We start from the raw sequence: 21680 nt of genomic DNA on the forward strand, positions 1-21680 counted from the left end.
TTTTTTTTTTTTTTTTTTTTTTTTTTCAAGATTCCTTGATGAATAGAAAGTTCAAAAGAACAGCATTTGTTTTGAAACAAATATTTTGTAATTTTCGTGCTAACGTTATCGTGTTATTTAGGGGTGTCACAATATAGCCTACCAGTATTAGCAATAATCGTAACAGTGAAAATTAATAGTACAGATATGATAATATGGCACGTAAAGAACCAAGCGCTAGTATCCGATTGACATCCCAACGTACCGTAGGTGGCGGTATTGCACCTTAACACTGGTTTCCACCTTTCATAAAACACAAGCAAACACATAGCGCAGCTGCTACTGCCTCGTAAAAGCATGTCGTCGGATATGACAGACGAGAAAATCTACCTGCATTCCAAGAAAGTTAGCTCGCCAGTGTGGAAGTTTTTTGAATTCCACAAAAATGACTTAAAGGGTTAGTTCACCCAAAAATGCACACTCTGTCATCATTTACTCACCCTCATGTCGTTCCAAACCCGTAAGCCCTTTGTTCATCTTCGGAACACAAATCAAGTTATTTTTAATGAAATCTGAGAAATTTCTGTCCCTCCATTGACAGTCTATGCAACTACCACTTTGACCCTTCAAAAAGTTCATAAAGAGATTGTAAAACTAATCCATATGAATTGAGCTGTTTAGTCCAAATCTTCTGAAGAGACTTGATTTTGAATTTAGGCTTCAGTGCTTCATTTTAACTTCTTGTTGTGTTGCCCATTGCATCTTCATTTTGAAATTAGACCAGAGCTCATCGCTGTTTTTAATGCCCACATCCACACAACAGACACTCCTAACTTGCTAATACCTACAGAAACCACAAACAGTAAATTAAATCATAGATATTCTACGTTAATAACTGCAACTCAAACATCAATCAGAAGATGATCGTGCACAAATAACGCTAAGACTGGAGGTGAGAGACAAAATACAGAAGGCATGTCACATTGCTCCAATAAAATCGTAAAAGCTTGCACTCCGTCACCCTTCTCTCTACTTTAAATGGAGACAGGGTGGAAATCAAAGGGAAGGGGAAAAATAACAAGTGATCAACAGTTGTCCAATGTTGCACCGCCGCACCATATAGCTGCACATGTCCACGTCTGTGAAAGGTCCATTTTACCTGGAAAGATAAACACTTTGTGCATACACTGATTTAAATGGAAGAAACCTCTTTTATCCCTTACCTGGTTAGGAGTGTAATGCACTCAATGTACGAAATAATTTGTTTACTTTCATATGAAAAGGGAAAAAAAAAAAAAAAAAAGCTTCTCTCCTAATACAAAAATGAACACGCCCACAAATGGTGATATAATGCGCATTAAATCAGTTCCATTGTCACCATTATTGTCTAAACAAGGCTGAGGATCCTTGCCTCTCACTGAGGAAAAGCATACACACTGAACAAAGGCAAGGGTCAGAACCATGACACTATATAAAATCTCTATCATCTCATGGCTTTGGGTGCTTTTGCAGCTTCAGTACTGCAACTACTGGCCTTCAGCAGTGGTATGTGGCTCTCTATATCTAATGTAACTGACTAGGAAGAAATTGTGACACTCTCCAGCCCACATAACAGCAGCCAGAGCACAACAGCTTTGAGAGGATCAGCCCTGACTATATTTGCTCTCTTCTACACAGAAATGTCAAGGAGAATGTAAAAACATTTAAATGGCGAAAGCACTCAAAGTGACGCAAACATTTCTTATGAAACTATTTTATTTTTTATCAGCAAGGCTATAGAAAGCTTTGCTGACTTGAAAAGGAAACTATGATACACTTTGAAGGACAAATGTAAATTTTGAAAGAGATCTTTATTAAACAATATGTTTTTGATAACATAATAAATTCAGGGAATAGTACTACCAATCCAGATTTCCTGGAAAATGGACAAGGTGACCTAATTTCAGTGTTCCTGAAAAGCTAAGCTTTCCAAAGAACATTTTGACCTTTTGAAGATTTTACCTTACAGAGATTTTAAAGCATCTATTACCACTAGAAATGTATATAACAATTTAACAAATACATAATTTAAAAATGTTTAATCATTTCAGTAAAAATAATATCACTATTATTAATCAAACGAATCACACCGATAGTTCCTACTGCGCTCTGGAGTCATGACACCAACACATGCTACAGTATATTTTCAGGGTTTTCCATCTTCGCATTTCTCACACATCTATGGGAAGCATATGGACTTCCCTGCCAGCAGACGTTAATAGCTCACTTAGAGGATTTAAATTTGGGCCTCTCTTTTTTCTTTTCCCCCCAACTAACTACCATACAAAGGTTTATTTTTAACCATTCCACACATTAGACAACAGAAAGCAGCTGACAGGGACAGAATGAGGGACCCATTACCTCATCACAATAGTGGGAGCACAAGAAACCAACAGACAAAGGAAAGAGGGGGAGAGGAGTTGTGGCCACTTCACGCTCTCACATCAGTATTTCCACAGCACAACTCTATTTCAGACCGCCGAACTGAAGCGAATTCTGTAAGGTGGATGAAGAGTGATGTGCTCCTAATGCAGGTGATTGAGACTCTAGTGTAGTCTGAAGAACACTACATCTAAAAAAACAAGTCAGAGAGAGAGCCATAAAAGAGGAACAGGTGTATTATGTGTCTGTAAGAAATCAAGGGAAAGGGATCATAAAATGCGTTTAAATAAACAATGTCATAGGGGTGATATTGCTTAGATATCTACCTTAAACTAAATCACTTTACACAAAATAAAAGATTTGGCTTTTTTATTAGCATTTTCTCTTGAGTTTGTACAAAAAGCCCTTTCACCATTTGATTGTTCACTGTTGTGTCAACCAAATTCAAAACCTCTGTCAAACTCAGCTTGAGGTAGGCCAAACTAGAGGACGACCGTCCTTTGTGCTCTTCAGGACAATGGTCCGAAAGGTTGGGGTCAACACTGGACCCCTGAGACCCTCCCATTCCTACCTCCCGCACGCAGACCTCTGCCCCATGAACTCTGACCCTGTCCGTATTGTGCGCCTAAAAATAATAAAATCTGTTCCGGCAGACTGTTCCGTTATGTGTATTGTATGTAGGGCTCCTTCTTTGAACACTCTCGCTCTCATCCTTAACATTTAAGTCAAGATTACGCCAAGATTATGTGGGATTCTACTGGCAGATGGTGCTTTTTTTCCCTCCATAAAGCTGAGTGGAGCCAGGAGCTGGCTGGGCTACTTTCCCTTACTTAATGAAAGAAAACAAATACTACTGGTTTCAGAACGCTTTGGGTATTGAGTCCAACAAGATGGCAGCTAATATTACAAAACATGTCTTTTTTTTCCAAGAGCATGACTAAAAACAATATAAAACCATATGTGGAGCTGCACTGTTGCAGACACTGTGGTCCAATTGCAATTATTTTCCCAGAGGAATAGCCAATCACACAAAGCCAAAGAGACATGATAAATAAACGAATAAAAAAAAAAGTTAATTAAATGTTTAACTAAATTTAAAAATAAATGAAACAACATTAATAAATAATTTAATGTGTTTATTTTAACATACGTAAACAAAAATAGTTGGGAGAAGGAAGTCAACCAATGTAAAGATGTGATCTCATCGATCTTTCTCCTCTTCTTAGAGCACATGTCGGTCCCACCACGGAAATGTGGTATCGCCACTGTTGTTTTTCTAAACTTTGCCTGTGTGACAGATTCTTTGCTGATCAATAAAAGACCCTCTATGAAGGCCTGGAAGTCAGCTCACCCCACCCACAATGCTCTTTGACCTTATTGAAGGCCTGACTGAGCAAAAACACTGCTTTTCCCATGAGGCCCCTGGAGGCTCCAGTTTCACTTGGGCAATGAAAGGGACTACTGTAAATAATGGGGGCCTGTTTGACCCCACCTTTGTCTGTGGTAAGACCCCTGCATCCACTCTACTGTAACAGACTAGCCTTTCACAATGGAAGCTCTCATGGTTCTAAGACCCCAACCCTCTCAACACTACACCCAAGTCAGGATTTAAAATAGCACAGTGAGACCTCTCGACCAAGCTCTCCACATTATATAAGACAGCCTTTTATCTCGCCAACCCACCCAAGCCCCCAACGAACCTCCATTTCTTCATTCTTTAAATGTGTACTTACTGATACAAGCACAACGAATGCTTCTTTCCCCACAACATTACATATAAAACCCACACTGCGAAGCGCAGATAGGTGACCCCACCATTGATGGTAAAATCCAGCTCAGGCTTGGTGAGGAACAAGATGCAAGTGTGGAATAAGGTCAGAGGCTAAGTTATTCTGATGCATGCGTGAGGATGCAGGAAGCTGAGCCTCTGAGATAAGGTTTGATGTGCTGATAAGGACACCAACACCTGTTGAGGACTCCAACTCTCACAAAAGCCACACTTTTTCACACCATACCTCATTATGGTCGTTATTATAGATTATTAAGGCAGGGAACTGCCCACTTAGCCAGGAAGAAACCAACTTAATGACATATAAAGTAACCAGGTTGCGTAAAGCAAGCCAATATCCATCACACAGTCAGGCTGACACAATAGCTCTTCTCAAGCAACATGTGAAATCCCAGCCAAAATGCATTTTTGGCTCTTCAAAAGACACCGCTGCCAACCCCAAAGACAGGATCAATGTGACTTTTCTTTCACGGTAAGGTCAAACAAAGAGCACGGGGTGTAAAATTGCTAGGCGAGACAGTGGTGGCTCATGTAGGGGAGAAGCAGAGAGCTGCCGCTCTGCTCTATGCTTAATGGTGTACAGCATGTCCTGACAGCATCATCAGTTTCCTTCTGCCACGGACACAAACAGCAGAAATGATGCCGTGTGAGTCATGACGTGTCACAGTGGGCAGCCCTGGTGATCAGTCCAGTAAATGGAATGGCTTTTGGACTCCCAGACAGTGAGGAAACACAAAAACACTTCAGCCTGAACTAAAGGGAGAGAAAGCTCTCTGTGTAACGTGCCAATAAAACTCAAGTGCAATTTTGGTGACAGGTCAAAAATAGTCTGAGAGACACAGAGTAGAAAACTATATCAATTCATCTGCAAAAAAAAAAAAAAAAAAAAACATTTCAGTTTCATGTCTGTCTCTAGCAGACGGGGAGAGAAATAAAGTGAGTGTCACAGAGGATATTGGCTGTTCGTAGCATGACAAACAGACATTGAGGTAATTAAAACGTTACAGGGACATTTTAGTTTTATAAAATGCTTTCAGTCTCGCAAATGACGCAGAAAGCCCGACAGTCATGACAAATGCCAAACAATGGCGATTTACTGACGGGCATCGCTCAATCTGGAGCTAAATGAAGGTAGTGTGCTTAGTGAAATAATCTCTCTTCTATTGAATTAGAGCTCAGATGTATTTGGTAATGTAAGTGCAGGGCATGGCCTCTCGCTCAAACAAGCTCTCTTAAGGCCAAGCCATTAATCATTCATCCTGTCCTGCTAGTGATCACTGCAGGCGTCTTCAGTCAGCAAATACATAAATCAATTATGGTTTGAGCTTTATTCTACCATTTATCCAACTGATCCCCCTGGATTACAACATGGCTTAAAACGTGCCGGCTGGCTTTCTGCATTCGCTGAGAGTTGCCATCCCATATCTCTCAAATGCCTCCAGCAGGAGATAATAGAGGAGAGAGAGAGGGATGCTTCTTTAGGCCATGTCTCTGCTAACTTAATTTCCACCCCTTGCAAAAAGGGGGGAGAGTGTAAGAAAAGAGATGGGGCAGAGAGACTGACAAAAACACCAATGAGGTGAATGCACTAAATATTAATGAATTCACTAAATAGCAGCACTTTTAAATGGTGAACCTCAGCTAAAAAACTTGTGTCTTAAGATGCGGCCTTTATTGTTCTGTGAATTTTTGCGCCCCAAAATCCAGTCAATAGGAATCCACATGATCAAAAATTCAAGCCAAAAGATTTCCCCTTGCAGATTTCACATCGTCTACCAGTTGTTCACGTGATTTCACAGTGTTGATCAACAGAAGCATCGCTAAACTTGATAATAGATAATGGACTTTTTTGTCCTCAATTATTTTCCCCTCACCTTTTTTACCACAAAAGACTAAAAATGCACAAAACATGCTAATTAAGTTTTAGTGTGCAGACAATCAATTTCCAAAATCTTTTTAAAAACAGATGTAAATATTATGAACAAAAGACTTAAAGGTCCCATTCTTCGTGATCCCATGTTTCAAACTTTAGTTAGTGTGTAATGTTGTTGTTAGAGTATAAATAAAATCTGTAAAATTTTAAAGCTCAAAGTTCAAGCGAGATAAACGAGATAAACGAGTCCAAACGAGATATTTTATTTAACAGAAGTCACCTACATCGAACGGCCAGTTTGGACTACATCCCTCTACTTCCTTCTTTAATGACGTCACTAAAACAGTTTTTTGACTAACCTCCGCCCACAGGAATACACAAGAGTTGCGTTTATAGAGTGTGTTTGTCGCCATGTCGTCGAAACGCTGTTATTTTCATCCCGCAGTCCAATCACCGGGTCTGATTCCGGCTCAAATTGATAGGGTAAAATTAAAGACATGTTTACAATAACACTGAGCGCGTGCATCTCCACGTTATGGTAAGAGGCGTGACCTTTCCGGGCAAGGTTCGCTAAGCTGCTGTCGAAACAGCGGTATACAGATAAATAAATTATGTGAAAAATACTGTGTTTTTTTTACACGCGAAACATGAACACATGTTATATTGCACACTATAAACACAATCAAAGCTTCAAAAAAACACGAAAAACGGGACCTTTAAAATTAGCTTCATTAGCCTTATAGTTTTAACCATCTTTATGGATTTACAGTGGATTTACTTTATAGATAGCAGTTAAGCAACTAAGAACTACAATGCTTGGAATTTCAGGCAAGCACATGTTTTTCACAAAAACAAATCCTGTAACGTGCAGCTTGGCCGCTTCCTACCTGTTCCGACATCACACAGATCTAATGTGATGGGTATTTTATGACCCCCTCCATAGCGCACTTGTATCACTCTATCGGGGGCCCCTTGCCAATCTCTGGCACCCCATTCAACAGGCAACAAAGGAGCTAATTAGAGCCCCTCTCGGTGGAAGCCTGAGGAAGGTTCTGATTTGATACTTCCAGGGGATTCCGGAGCCCCAGCAGTGCATTCACACAGCCCTCGTGCACGCTTGGCTTGGCCCTTTGCTCCAGACCTTCATTGTATGTGGAGCTCGGCAGCGCCTTAGAACTAGCGAGGGGGAACCGACACGTCGTCTTTCATGTTGCGGGAGCCAGAAACCAGATGCTAATGGGATATTGATGGGATTAAAACACTGTACTTACTGAAAAGAGGGACCTGTGATATAACGTGGCTGCTATAAAATTGAATGGGGACTTTTCTTTGAGGATATAAGAAGTGTAATGTATTTTTGCAAATACAAGATGTTTAAAATACTTTGGGAGTATTTAGAAAAACAAGTGGTAGTACAGCAACTATTGCTTTTTTCCCCCTTCAAATTCAGCCCAGCAGTGAATCTGACTTCTGACCAATTACACAAGGACCAGAATAGGTCCAAAAGACAAGGGCCCTTCCATGAAACACCAGCGCCTTATCTCGACCAGCCTGCTTTCGCTTCATCTGCATCGCCACGGTTACTGTTTAAATCTGATTTTGATGCATGTATACGCACATCTACATGTGTGGTGGAGCAAAATGGCTTCAGATATATTCGCAGATGGCTAGTGTGCCACCTGGCACCGCAGTGGGCTTGCAGCGCTCTGCTCTGTCTGTAATCCTTCCATCTCCAGTTGTAGAAAGCAGATAAGAAAGCGGCCAGTGAAAAGCACCTCAGTGAAAAAAGCCCTGTGCGCAACCGTCATGTCTTTTTACCGGGCATGCCAGATGCCTATCGCTTTAATAATATGGGGCAGAGCTGTCTGCCTGTCTGTGTTTACTTTTATTCCGTATTCATGTGCGAATGAAAAAGTCTCTTATTTTCTACACACGAGTACCAAACCCGAGCCCTGTGTAGGTGATGCCTCAGATACAGGCGGACAGAAGTGAATCAAATAAGAGTTTGGTGGCGAAATTCACCTGATGGACTGCTCTGATACAAGAACCAACAAACATCTTTTCGTCAGCAAGGCTCTGACGATACAGAGCTGCTGTCAAGGTGTGCAAGTCCAATACACATGATGCAACCTAGTGTTAAGTCTTTAATCGATACATCTCTTGTCTTGACAGTGAGGACAGAAGGCAGATTCCAGATCAGAGGGGTGGCGGTGTAAATCTTTACAGTTCAAGCGGGGCTTTTAAAGCCTGTCCATAATTGGGTGCCTGCCAGCTACTGCTGTATGTGGGCTGCATAGACAAATACTAGCATCTGAAACAAATGCACTGAAAAATACAGATACACAGAATTCTTAAAGGCATTAAAATTTAAATAGTTCGCTCATCACTAACAGAAACTATAAAAGTTTGTGATGGTATATTCTATTTGCAATTATAAAATCAACAACAGTATGAAAACTTTACATGAAATTCACATTACATATATGATTTCCTCTATTTTAGCTGTCTTCTTCACAATAGAGTATCTTGCGAAAGAGAGTAGCTTTATTTAGGCAATGACTCTCACAGTGTCATCCTTAAAACACCAACAAAACTCATCTCTAACATAAAATAAGCATTTCAAATTCAACTAGACATGAGAATCATAATTGCCACAAGACAAAATTTCTTGTCCCAGAAATGTATGGGAATGTCAAAATCATTTTTAGGGGGCATTATTCCAATTTTCAGAGCAGCCATGAGGAGTTTCAGAAACTTAATTGGCTAACTTGACAAAGTGAAGGGTCCACTTGTTTGAAGTCTCTTTGGCTTAATTGCAATCATTCTTAATTACCATACGGCTCCAGAGTTAAACACCAAGCTATCAAATTAGCTGGCATGGAGAATGTTTCACAGTTTTAAGGCAAGCTGAATGGATATAATGCCTGTACATTAGTGTTCGGCGATATGCTCCAAAGTCATATCTAGGGATGCAGTACTCGTAAAAATTCCCCGATACCAAAGACTGATACCTCACGTGACGTAACTGACAGAATTTTCCGTGCACAGAGACACCGGCGGTAGCAGCAGAAACAATGTCAGCTTCAGGGGTGTGGAAATACTTCAAAATTAATGACGACAACACACACATTGCGAACTGCATGCTTTCAATCATTCATTATTGATTAGTGAAGGCGGGCTAGGCGGAATCGTGCTGAATGACGCAGACCAGAAGCGCATTCTCTCTCGCACGCGCTCTCTCCCTTTCTTCCGCGCGATTCCAGTTCTCTTAATCAGCGCGCAATCAGTTCTCTTTGCGCCTGAATGGGCAAATGCACACATAGTTGTCAAAATGTCCATGGTATGGAGTATCTTACGTAAATACAGTCGGATATGGCTTAAGTGGACGTAAACATTTGGGTGAAAACAGGATGCGTGTCAGTATCCATGCATTCGGTCTTAAAGGGACCATAGCCTATATTTGTCATTAATGTTAATAAAACAACAAACGATGTTAAATAAATGTATACATGGTAAATAATGACCACTGTAACTGAAAAACAAGTTTATTTAATTTGTATCTTTATAGTATTTGTTGTATTGTTTGTAATTTGCTTGTAAATGTCTTTTTATACAACAACAATTATATATATTTATATAATATATATCTCACGCGCATTTCGTCAGTAAAGCCGGTTCCCTGATTACCTCTAAATCGTCATCACCTGCTTTCAAATGGAGCGGCATTTAACAGACAGAGCCATAGTTCACTGATAAGCCACGCAATATCGCGTTCATATCGCAGATGAATCGCCTTCGATATTGAACGCGATATTTGCGTGGCTTATCAGTGAACTACGGCTCTGTCTGTTAAATGCCGCTCCATTTGAAAAGGTGATCTTTTTACTGAAGAATACAACAATGCGATATATATATATATATATATATATATATATATATATATATATATATATATATATATATATATATATATATATATATATATATATATATATATATATATATATATATATATATATATATTAGTTATGCCCTTTGAAGGTTATCGGACACTGTGAGTTTTGTTCTTTAAGTTTGTGACAAGCACATAAAAATTATTACTTTTTTCGGTAACACTTTACTTGAAGGGGGTGTGCATAAGACTGACATGACACCTTCATAATCATGACATGACACGTGTCATGAATATGAAGGAGGTTTTATGAATGTTTATGACAACTGTCATTAAGTGTCATTCGCTCAATTATGTCACTTTTAATGCAAAGATGACATTGTTTGAGATGTCCGAGTTATGACAACTTGACATAAACCAACACATCGTAACCTGTCAGTGTCTTTGTCATGACAACTTGACATCATTTAGCTTTATGGGTTAACATTACATTAAACTGTCATGTAGTTGGTTTTGACATGAGGCCATTATAATAGTGTCAGAAATATGTATCTTGAGCTCAAGTACAGTGGTACAAATTGAACTTGTCATTAAAATGTCATTAAGTGACAATACTCTGACAAATAATTTTATAACAGCGTCATGACTATTTTTCATTTCGTTTGTTTTTTTTTTTTTTTTTTTTTAAGTTTCCTCCAACAGAAGGTCAGATAATAGACAATTTCAAATTTCGTAAAAAAGATGACACTGTTATAAAATAATGGTAACACTTTATTTTAGGGTCTTTTAACTAGTTGCTTATTACTATTAGCATTCATATGGCTAAAATATTGGCTATTTATTAGTACTTATAAAGCATATATTAATGCCTTATTCTGCATGATCGTATTCTACATTCTTAATCCTACCCAATACCTAAACCTAACAATTAACTATAATAAGCAGTAAATTAAGAGTTTATTGAGGGAAAAGTCATAGTTAATCGTTTATATATGTGTTCCCTATACTGAAGTGTTACCAAAATAATGTAATGTAATGTTAACCCATAAAGCTAAGTAGTTTTTTAAGTTTGATAATTAATCTGCTATGTCATGTTTATGACAGGTTATGATGTTTTGCTAATGTCACGTTGTCATGACAAAGACACTGACAGGTTATGATGTGTTGGTTTATGTCAAGTTGTCGTAACAAAGACATCTCAAACAATGTCATCTTTGCATTAAAAATGACATAATTGAGCGAATGACATTTAATGACAGTTGTCATAAACATGCATAAAACCTCCTTCATATTCATGACACGTGTCATGTCAAGATTATGAAGGTGTCATGTCAGTCTTATGCACACCCCTTCAAGTAAAGTGTTACCCTTCATTAGAGTAATAATAAAGAAGCTGTCCTACATTCATTAGCGCTTGGAAAAGCGCAACATAACCCAAAAATAAATTTTTAAAAAAAAGAGATGAGAAATTAACAAATGTATAGGCATCGGTATTGGCGAGTACCAGAAAAAAGAGAAAGTATCGGTACTCGTACCTAAAAAAAAAAAAAAAAAAAAAGGTATCGGTGCATCCCTAGTCATATCGTCAGCCTGTGAGATCAACGATACATGGTTTGCAATTCAATACTTATGTAGGGTGTAGTTTTGTAGTAAAAATTTCATTGAGTCCTTCTCAATCCTCATATGCGCATCTCGGTGTCGCAAGTATGTCGTGATGTCGCTATGAAGTTAGGGAAGGCAAATGAATTATAGGTCCTAATATTAATTTGATAATACTAGCCTGATAATAATAATAATTTACCACATTAATGGAAAAACGAGCCAGTTATCATCTCGATATCGTCAAAGGCATCGGCAATATCTCTATCGTTGGTAAATCAGTACTATATTGATAGTGTTAATCTTGACATTTCAGTCCTAAATAGGTGTTTGTATGCATATTACCCGCATAGAAAACCGCTGGCCAGGGGTGTTACCAAGATGGCCATGGTAAACATCTCGTCTTAAAGGGAGAGTTTACCCAAAAATGATTCACCCTCATGAAGTTTTACAAAATACACCACATTATAGTATCTCGCTGCTTAACTTTACAGCAGCAGAACACAAACCGAACATCAAGTTCGTTGTAGGAGCATTACAGCTACGTGGTGAGATTCAGCTGCACTTGTGAGCATACAAGGAAAGTTGTGAGGTGCCTCTCACCTCACTGCAGCCTGGTGTTATCTCGTTCTGCAGCACCATGAGGACTTATCATCCCCATCTGCTCTTGGTATAGTGGAAAGGAGAGCACTGGGTTATCGCTGTCTCTGATATGCACAGATAAGACCCTGCCTCCTGTTTAAACACCGTAGCTAGCTCCACAGTTAGCACTACCTATGCTAGCTTGACTACGTTCAAACTTCTTCCACCTGTTTGCCATGAACAACAACCTGAGAACCAAGGGCCGTTTTCACAAAACATTTTATCTTACCACTAAGAGTTCTCCTAAATAGCAGTAAAAGTTCTTACAACCTATTCGCAATGCTAAAGAGACAAACTTTTACTAAGGAAGAGAGAGGTCTTAAGCTAAGAGTAAGGGTGGGGTTGACCTCGTTGCTATGGATGATGTTAACACGCTTACTAACTATGCCCATAGTGATTGGCTGATAGGGGAGGGGTCTCTGTCATTGATTTATTCGTAGAAATATTGTAGAATGAGGTATCATGTTGCCATATTCAAATAAAGATTTTAAAATGTAGGCTAAGTGTCACTAATTAAACAAGTATATGTTCAGCTAATTGTCAGCCTACATATCTTCATCTCGAGAGATAGAAGAATTCAAGTGTCAAAATGATGTTTTATAAATTTCGGGAGAAACACTTTCAAGTGGTCCATCTAATCTGCTTGAGAGGAGGCGTATATATACACAGCCGACTAGTAACCTCGACAGTCTTCTGCATCCCTCCGACACCCTGACTCCTCACTCTCGGCTGGTTCCTATTCCTAGGATACGGGGAGCTCTCTGGGTTTGAGCTAAATTCCGAGCTCGGAGCCCTTGATCCCCTCGGACAGCATGCCAAATATGCTTATTTTTAGCTTTATTTATTTTCAAAGGTTTATTTTTGGCATTTTTGCCTTTTTATTATGATAGGACAGTGAGTAGACAGGAATCGAGGTGGGAGAGAGAAAGGAGGGACGGGTTCTGGAAAGGTCCATGAGCCGGAATTCGAACTCAGATCATGTTTCCCCACAAGGCTATCTGCGCCGGCGATAGGATATTATATTCAACTTGACTACAATGCCTTATTCTCTATCATTCAATACATTTTGCCTGTACATAAATGAAGATTAAAAATCGATATATGAAAATATTTATTGAATTTAAAAGGCTCAGGACTCAAGGCTCTATCGCTTATCGCCACAATGACGTACAATGTCTTTGGCTAGATTGCTGAGGCGGAGAACACCGGCAACAACCATTTTAGGATTGTTTGTGATTTGGTCTTAGTGACTTAGGAGTCCTCTTGACAACTAACTTTTTACAGATTTAGGAGCTAGTAAAATGCTTTGTGAAATACTCTTAGAACAAAAATTTAGGAGTCCTAAATTTAGGACTGACTGAGTTTCTCCTAAATCGGCAAGTTAGGAGCTACTTTTAGCCTTCAGGCATTTTGTGAATACGGCCCCACACATTTATTGCTTTAAAAAAATGATCTACGTCAATCTCTTTTTCAAAGACGGCAGTCCAAACAGTCCAAAAAATGCAGTGTAGTTTTCCCTTCTGTCTTTGTGAATTATTTTGGTGCTGTGCATGTTGATTATTTTCTTTTTGGCAGGCTGCTGAAATATTTCTGTAATACGTTTCCATGAGTCAAAGGACCACAAACTGTTTTCCTTGGCAAAAATAAATAAATAAAAAATATTCCTCTAGTTCGTGTCAAAAAAGCTGCTACGGTGCTTCGATTTAGCTCCTGTAGGGAACTCTGGGTGGTTGAAATACAAATAAACATGTTCATTTAGGCAACCCTCAGACACGCATCTGCCCCAAATATTACAAGATTACTCCAGTGGTCTAGTTAATAGGATAGTCTTGACACTCGCATGGTTTTGGAAGTGATGCACATATCATTCAGAGCTTTATGACATAACCCAGGGCAATGGGGAATGAATGCAGCAAGCTAAATTTATACAGGAAACAAGCACTTACTAATGCGTTAGCTCCCAAATGCACACACACACACACACACACACACACACACACATATATCTACATGCAGAAAGGCTTGTACCTAATCTGGAAACAATTACAGATGTTAGCTTGACCTGTTTGCCCTAAATGAACTCTCAAACAGAAATATTTTTCATGTAGAGTGCTGGAGATATCTGGGACCCTGGCACAAGATGTTGCAAAATAATCTGTAATTAGTCACAAGAGCTGCCGCCCCGTCTGCTGCAAGCCGTCAAGAGCTGTGATGAAAAAAACCTTTAAAAAGGAAACCTCACCATAGCAAATCTGACACTTTCATTGAAACTTAAAAAGAAAGTAAAGTAGATAAGTACATCTAACCGATATCTCTGGCATGAAATAAGAATGGGGTAGGATCTATAATAATCAGAATTTTTATGATTTGACATTACATTCTATTATCACTGTCATGCATCATTTAGATTCTTTTTTTAAGCATTGAAATAAATACTGAAAAGATATGATTCAAATTTAAACTCAAACGTGCCCATCTTAAGAACCCATAATGTACCAAATCAAATAACAATATGGATCTCAATCAGAACAGTGCTGCTAAAACTGCTTCAATTACATGTCACTGGCTGTTTCGGCAACTGCTACATCCTTTTGAGTCAAATTCGGAACATCTGACATGCCAATGCGCTTACTTCGATGATTCACACAAGCACAGACAACTTTTAAATTAACATGGCTTGTCAATTATTCTGTTCTAAGATAAACACCAAACTTAAAAGTTCATAAGGTTGAATGAACAATTTTCACTCAGTGACTAATGAAGCTAATTAAAAGGGATTTATTAATGCCATCTTGAGCACTTCCAAAGGCGCATGAATATTTGGACTGAAACTGAATCCTCAAGTGAACTTTCACCGTGCATTCCAACAGATTAAGGACGAATGCTCAAACTATTTTATTCTCAATCCTGGGCCTGTCATTAAGAAACCCGCAAAATGCAGATCTACTGAAATCCTATAAACAAGCGGCACTAAAACTCACACAATTATCAAAATAAGGTACTACGGTTTGAACAGACTATGGCAGGACCTACATAATCAATTTCTCTTTGAAGAGACGCATGTGTGTGGTGTTTTCCCTCAATGCCTTTTCATACAGTCGCTGCTTTATAATCTTATTGCACCTCACTGCAATTGACTCCAAGATGTGCATGACTGGCTCACTTTAACTTTATCTTTTATCCAATCAAAACTCTCTCCGCTAAACAGCAACCGAACAGCCTCCTTCATGACACCAGAATAAACACATTCAGCTCCTTATTCGAGTCATCAGCTGTTTCTTAAGTGCCGTAACAACAATCACAGCAGCTTTTTATACTATGAATATTGTTGGCTCTTGTGAAAAATTTCTAATGTTTTTGCTTTGGATAAAACCGTCTGCTAAATAAATAAATGTAAGGGTTTGTCCAATTCTACAATATTGTACAAACAAGTTCAACATCTGAATCCTGCGAGTCTTGTCTAGTCGACAACAACACTCGGTGCAACAAGGGTGCGGCTACGGCCTTCAAAAGCTGATAACGTCTGCCGTGGATTTCCTCACCTCATCTCAGCTCCTTGCAACACCCCCACAAGTCACACTGACGAGAACCAGAGGCCAGCCAAGTGGCCAAAAGGTTACGCAGTGGAGGTCGGCCCGGGTCCTACACATAGACCCTCATTTCCTGGGCTGGACAGTCTGCACTACTCATAAAGCTAATAAGGCCCTCCTTGTCCCGGGTGGCTGGGGCCCAGGCTGGCCTACTCATCACTGGCCACACCATGGGGGTCAGGGGGTGGGTGGGGAGGCTGCTTCCCATTAGCCAGCCCCCTCTCCAGGTGCAGCTAATGGGCTCAGCCAGAGCCTCTCCAGGACCACTAAGGCAGCCACCAGCTCAGGCCTGGAAGTGATCAGCACCCAACGCCTGGGAGCCATGACAGACATCCCACTTAAAGGAACCAAGTTTAAAATGATCATTTTTCTTCAGTAGGCTGGGAATGCCTTGTCTTGCTGTGCGCAATATATCTGAATACGACATTTTACAGTAAGATGAAGAATATAAACTTGCAAGCACATTTATTGAACTACTGAGCATGTCAAAAGCCTATAATTCATTTTGTTTACCAATTTCTTATACTTTCATTAAAAAAAAAATAAAAAAAATTATTATGAATTGTCAACATAACTATTTCTGCCTATTGGCACCCAATTTATACTGTATTTTCTGTTTACAGAATCCACTAATTTTCATGATGAATTAACCATACGAGTGATTCTTTATGCAATATTTTAAATAGTTATATTGCAACTTGATCGCCCTATTTTCTTTCCTCACTCCTTTCAAATGTTATTTCAACTGAAGAGCAATTTTTCTTGATAAGGGCAAAGCAAGAGGAAAACATATACGTGCGTAAATCAGCTCTGCAATCATTCTCTCTCATATCCACCGCAGGCAGAGTGTTAAGCAAATTGACCTCCAGCATGAAAGATGATAAGCAATCAACAGTTAACCATCATGACTCATCTTCCACTAACATTTCTCTGCAAATAAATTCTTTAATCAAAAGAATTTCTAAAAATGGGCACCTTGTGGTCCTTTGTTTCACAGACCGCAGTGCACTAATTGAATTAGGGACCCTGCCTTTACACCAGAGGCGGCAAAAAAAAAAAAAACACTCGGGAACATGATTTTACGTAAACCAACTTGATGTACAAAATGTGAACAGTAGCTTACCTGTGCTGCTCCACGGCCTCATTGTCAGGCAGTTCGGCACCACACACATTGCAGCGCTCGTTCGGGCCGCGGCCATCAGGCTTCATCCCAGCAGCTAACTCGCCGAGTTTGTTGAAGAACTCCCTCTGGATGAAGCTCTGAGGCAACAAGCCCCCGTAGGCACTGAAGTCCATGGACATGGCCAGGGCTGGGGACATGTGCAAGGATGAGGCCATGGAGGCGGGCATAGAGAGCATCGCCTCATTCTTGTGGTTGGGAGGAATGCCATAGAGTGACGCCAAGTGTTTTTCGGTCATCCCAGCCATGGCCTCCAAGCCCATCTGGCTGACCTCAGCCTGCTGGTCACCCACACCTTCCTCCCTGACATAATGCAGCTCACGGGCACTGGTGATCACGCTGCTCCTGGTAGGGGTGCCGGGCCCGTCACGGTTCTTGTCGGACTCTCCGCTGCGTTCGCCGTTGCTGGAGCCGCTGGACTCCATGGCTTTAGAGCTCTCGTGCTCTCCACTCTCATCTACTTGCATCATCTCCGTCTTGATCTCTCCCATCATGGGGTGGGAGTTGCCATGCAGGGGCTGTTCGGCACCCACGCCAGGGTGCATGGTGCTCTGCAGGAGGGACTGGCCGATGCTCATTAGGCTGTCCACGGCTGCTTTGGTTGGGCTCATGGTGGAGAGGCCGAAGGAGGTGGAGACCGAGGGACTCTGATCCACCATTCCTGGCAGCGCCAGCGCTTGCTGGGCAGCCGACACGTAGCCGCTTTCCTCCACGGAATGCTTTTTCGAACCCACCTGGTTCCTGCCGTGCCGTCCCTTGCGTTCCTCGTCGTCTTCTGTGCCGCCATCATTCATGTTGACCTCTGTGTCATTTTCATCTGAGGACTGGATGGTCTCCAGGATCTTCAGGCATTGCTCCTCCAAATACTCTATTTCTAAAATCTCTGCTGCATACAGCAGGTCATCCAGATCCTCCACTTTAGCTTGGAGCGTGGCAGTGTAGGCATACTCCAGAATCTGCTGGAAGGTCTTTGGTGAGAGAAAGTCCAGAGTGTAATGTTGGCTGTTGCGGTGAAACAGGATCTCGAACATCTTACTGGTGCAGGCCAGCACGGTCCGGTGAGCGTGGAACTCCTGGCTGTCCACCATGATCACCACGTCACACAGCGTACCGGCCAGGCGCATTTGATTAGCCTTGTGCAGCAGGGCATTGGGGTGATTGGGGTTCTGGAGCTGGATCATACCCATTTTAGTCAAATCCATAACGTCTCTGAAATCCACACGGCCAACTCATGAGTCTTTCTTTCCACGTAGCAGTCTGTTCAGTTATCTTTGTAAACAAGATAAGGTCAATCTAGAAAGAGATGAAAGCGACTCACAGTTAAATGCAGCAAAGTCTCAATGTTTGATTTGATTTGTTGTTGTTGATTTTCTTTCTTCCTAAATTAACATCCATCATTCTAATTTCTTCCAGAATAAAAAAAAAAAAAAAATGTTCACAATGATATCAATATATTAGATTTCCAAAGAACTTTGTACTGTATAAAAACAAATAAAAACAAATACATTGTTTAAAAGCAATTAAAGTAACAGATTCCTAAGAAACAAACACAAAATCTGACCACAAATCTGTCAAATTGCGCAAAATAAAACAAAACGACAAGTGGCCCACATGAGAAACGTGTAAACTTGGCTTTAGTGCTAGTAAAGGCTGGCAGTAATCAAGCCTTTGTTTCTATGTGTTCGAGCTCGCCTCACAAAGCCCATCAACAGCCTCCTGAAATGAAATGGCATCTTATTCAGTATTCTCATCACAGACAGGGATACTGAGCGGAGCATGGAGAGTGAGGCAAGCTGTTGCCAGGAATAGTTGGAACAGAGGATGACACAAAACAGCTCAGAGCTCCTAAAACGTAGTAAAATGGCATTTTTATTTTAAATACACTTCCATGTACCATATGTAAATTACAGATATGTCATTTTTCTGCTATATCAGACATATAATATTTAAAAGATAAAGCCTCAACGCGCTTAAACCGTGTCATTTGTCAGTTAGCATAAAAAAGCTCAAATGGTTGGCCATTTATCATTACACTTACAATACACAACTTCACCATTATCACAATTCATTATTTAATAAAAATACACCCTCGCTATAATTTGACGTTTAAAAGGTACTTTGTACAACAACCTAACACTATATTATAACAAACACATCACCGTGGCATTTGGGTAAGATCACTTTTGAGTGAACATAATCGGAGGAAGATCCAGAGAGAGAGGAAGTCACCCCTTTAATAAAATTATCACATAGGCTACATTAAAATAGTGGATTAGAAACGTGAAATTCACTCAGATATGTAATATTTCTCCCGTTTTATTTGACAAGAACAGCCTCACCAGTTAAGAGCAGTCTAGTATCAAAACACTATGATCTTGGCGGTGAATGACGGGCTTTTTTCATTGTGAATGTACCGTCTAAGACGGCAAATAAGCGAAAGTTATGATAAAGGCCGACAGGAGATAAATACATTCCAGGGATTTTACGCCGTTTAAATTATCACAGAACACAGAAAGACGACTAATAAGTGACAAATACAATTTATTTTAAGTGCAGATAACTGATGAGATGCTTGCAATAATGAAGCCAGTTCACGCACGCGAACTGTACAACTCAAACAAAAGTCAAGAAACGATCGACACATATTCGTATTATTCAACTACTGCGGTGATTACAGCTATCCACCTCATATACGATAAAAAAAGATCAATGAAAAGTCCAGGCAGGACTCATTTGACTGATCAATACATGATTATTCGACTGTTCACACCTGAATCAATTTAAGTTAAAGGACCCGCCTGTTATTTCTTGATATAGAAATATAAATGCACATCGGGAGATCACGCAAAATTGCGTTTGGGTTAAACGAAGCCATTTCAATATCGGAATAAAACAAGCACGGGGGGGAAAAAAAGTCATTTCACTTTAAAAATCACAACCAATACAAATTCGGTTCGTTTTGAAAGGCAGTGACACGCACCTCCATGGTGGCCCTGATTTAATGATAAGACCTACTGACAACCAAAATAATAATCATCAAAAACTCTATAATTGTTTGTTCTACGACATACTTGTTAAGTTATGACATATTTAAACTGTCTGAACGTTCAATTTGAAGCAGTCACGCTGAGAATAAAGCACATGGAAGCACGTCACTGTCTGGTGCGCGAGCAGACCTCACGTCCCCCGAATACTAAAACACACGCTTACGTCAACATAACATCTCCACATGTGTAAAGATGAACATAAACAGCCATATCCATCAGGTGCCCTGAAGCCTGCACAACGCTGACAGCCACACTTTTACTTTTCGGTGCACTCTCACAATTCACCTTCACTTGAAGCAACAGTAGAAACACTGTAACTTGATGTGATGCTGAGCGCAAACACATCTGATCAACACAACGCGGATTCTCTCTTAATGTGAACATTTCCCCAAAGTGAAAACACGCAGACAGATGGGTCTCTCAGGAGCTGTGGGTGTTTTAAAGGTGCGCGCCTGTACTCACCTGTGTTGCACGTTTGGCTTCCGAGCGTGCGGTTATTAGGACTGTAGCATAGTAACGCAGTTCACAGTACCCGCTCTCTCTCACGCGCACTAACTCCTCTCTGCTCGCCGCTTAGCAAATCAACACGGCGGTGACGTCAGCGCACATCCTCGCCGGAGTCCTGACAAACACTGCTAAAGTGAGACACCTAGGGGGCTGTCGAATATAGGCCAGCGTGTCTGGGACACTATCTATCACAGCGTTTGGACTTTAATCATTAACCTTCAAGCATCATCACCTTTGCTACTACTTCTACAACCAACTAACTTCTCAATGAGGGCTGCACCGACTGCAATATAAAAGTAAATATTTAGACCATTACAAACCAACAAGTGCAATATCCACTATTTTTACACATTCTTGTATGAAACGATTATGTTCGTAAACGTAAATGTGTTTTTTTGTCTGTAATTCTTGTCTAGCTGTTATATTTCTGAGTAAACTCTAAAAAATAAACATTCCAAAAGGGAGTTCTTCATGGAACCTTAAAGGGTTAGTTCACCCAAAAATGAAAATTCTGTCATTTATTACTCACCCTCATGCCGTTCCACACCACAAGACCTTCGTTAATCTTTGGAACACATATTAAGACATTTTAGTTGAAATCCGATAGCTCCGTGAAGCCTCCATAGGGAGCAATGGACACTCCCTCTCTCAAGATCCATAAAGGTACTAAAAACATATTTAAATCGGTTCATGTGAGTACAGTGGTTCAATATTAATATTATAAAGCTTCGGAGCATAAATGAATCAGTGTGTCGAATCATGATTCAGATCGCGTGTCAAACTGCCAACGGCTGAAATCACGTGACTTTGGCGCTCCGAACAGCAGATTCGACACACTGATTCATTTGTGCTCCGATGCTTCCTGAAGCAGTGCTTTGAAATCGGCCATCACTAAATAAGTCGTTATTTAGTTTTTTTGGGCGCTCCAAAAATATTCTCGTCGCTTTATAATATTAATATTGAACCACTGTACTCACATGAACCGATTTAAATATGTTTTTAGTACATTTATGGATCTTGAGAGAGGAAGTGTCCATTGCTCCCTATGGAGGCCTCACAGAGCTATCGGATTTCAACTGAAATATCTTAATTTGTGTTCTGAAGATTAACGAGGTTTTACGGGTGTGGAACGGCATGAGGGTGAGTAATAAATGACAGGAT

At 40.2% G+C, this 21680-nt stretch overlaps 1 protein-coding gene across 4 annotated transcripts in view; it reads right to left on the bottom strand.

Annotated features, from left to right (window-relative positions):
• The window catches only part of zbtb16a (zinc finger and BTB domain containing 16a), a 116750-nt gene extending 95770 nt beyond the window's left edge, over positions 1-20980 (bottom strand). The window contains exons 1-2 of one of the 4 annotated variants that reach the window (XM_048167457.1): positions 20475-20980; positions 16909-18258 (exon numbers count right to left, since the gene is read on the bottom strand). In XM_048167457.1, coding sequence (XP_048023414.1) covers positions 16909-18167 — 1259 coding nt within the window. In that variant the 5' untranslated portion in view covers positions 18168-18258; positions 20475-20980. The other 3 variants (XM_048167460.1, XM_048167458.1, XM_048167459.1) reach the window with 3 other exon arrangements.
• Positions 20981-21680: the final 700 nt, after the last annotated feature.

This window comes from Megalobrama amblycephala, linkage group LG18 (assembly GCF_018812025.1).
Source record: "Megalobrama amblycephala isolate DHTTF-2021 linkage group LG18, ASM1881202v1, whole genome shotgun sequence".
In the NCBI taxonomy this organism is placed as follows: Eukaryota; Metazoa; Chordata; class Actinopteri; order Cypriniformes; family Xenocyprididae; genus Megalobrama; species Megalobrama amblycephala.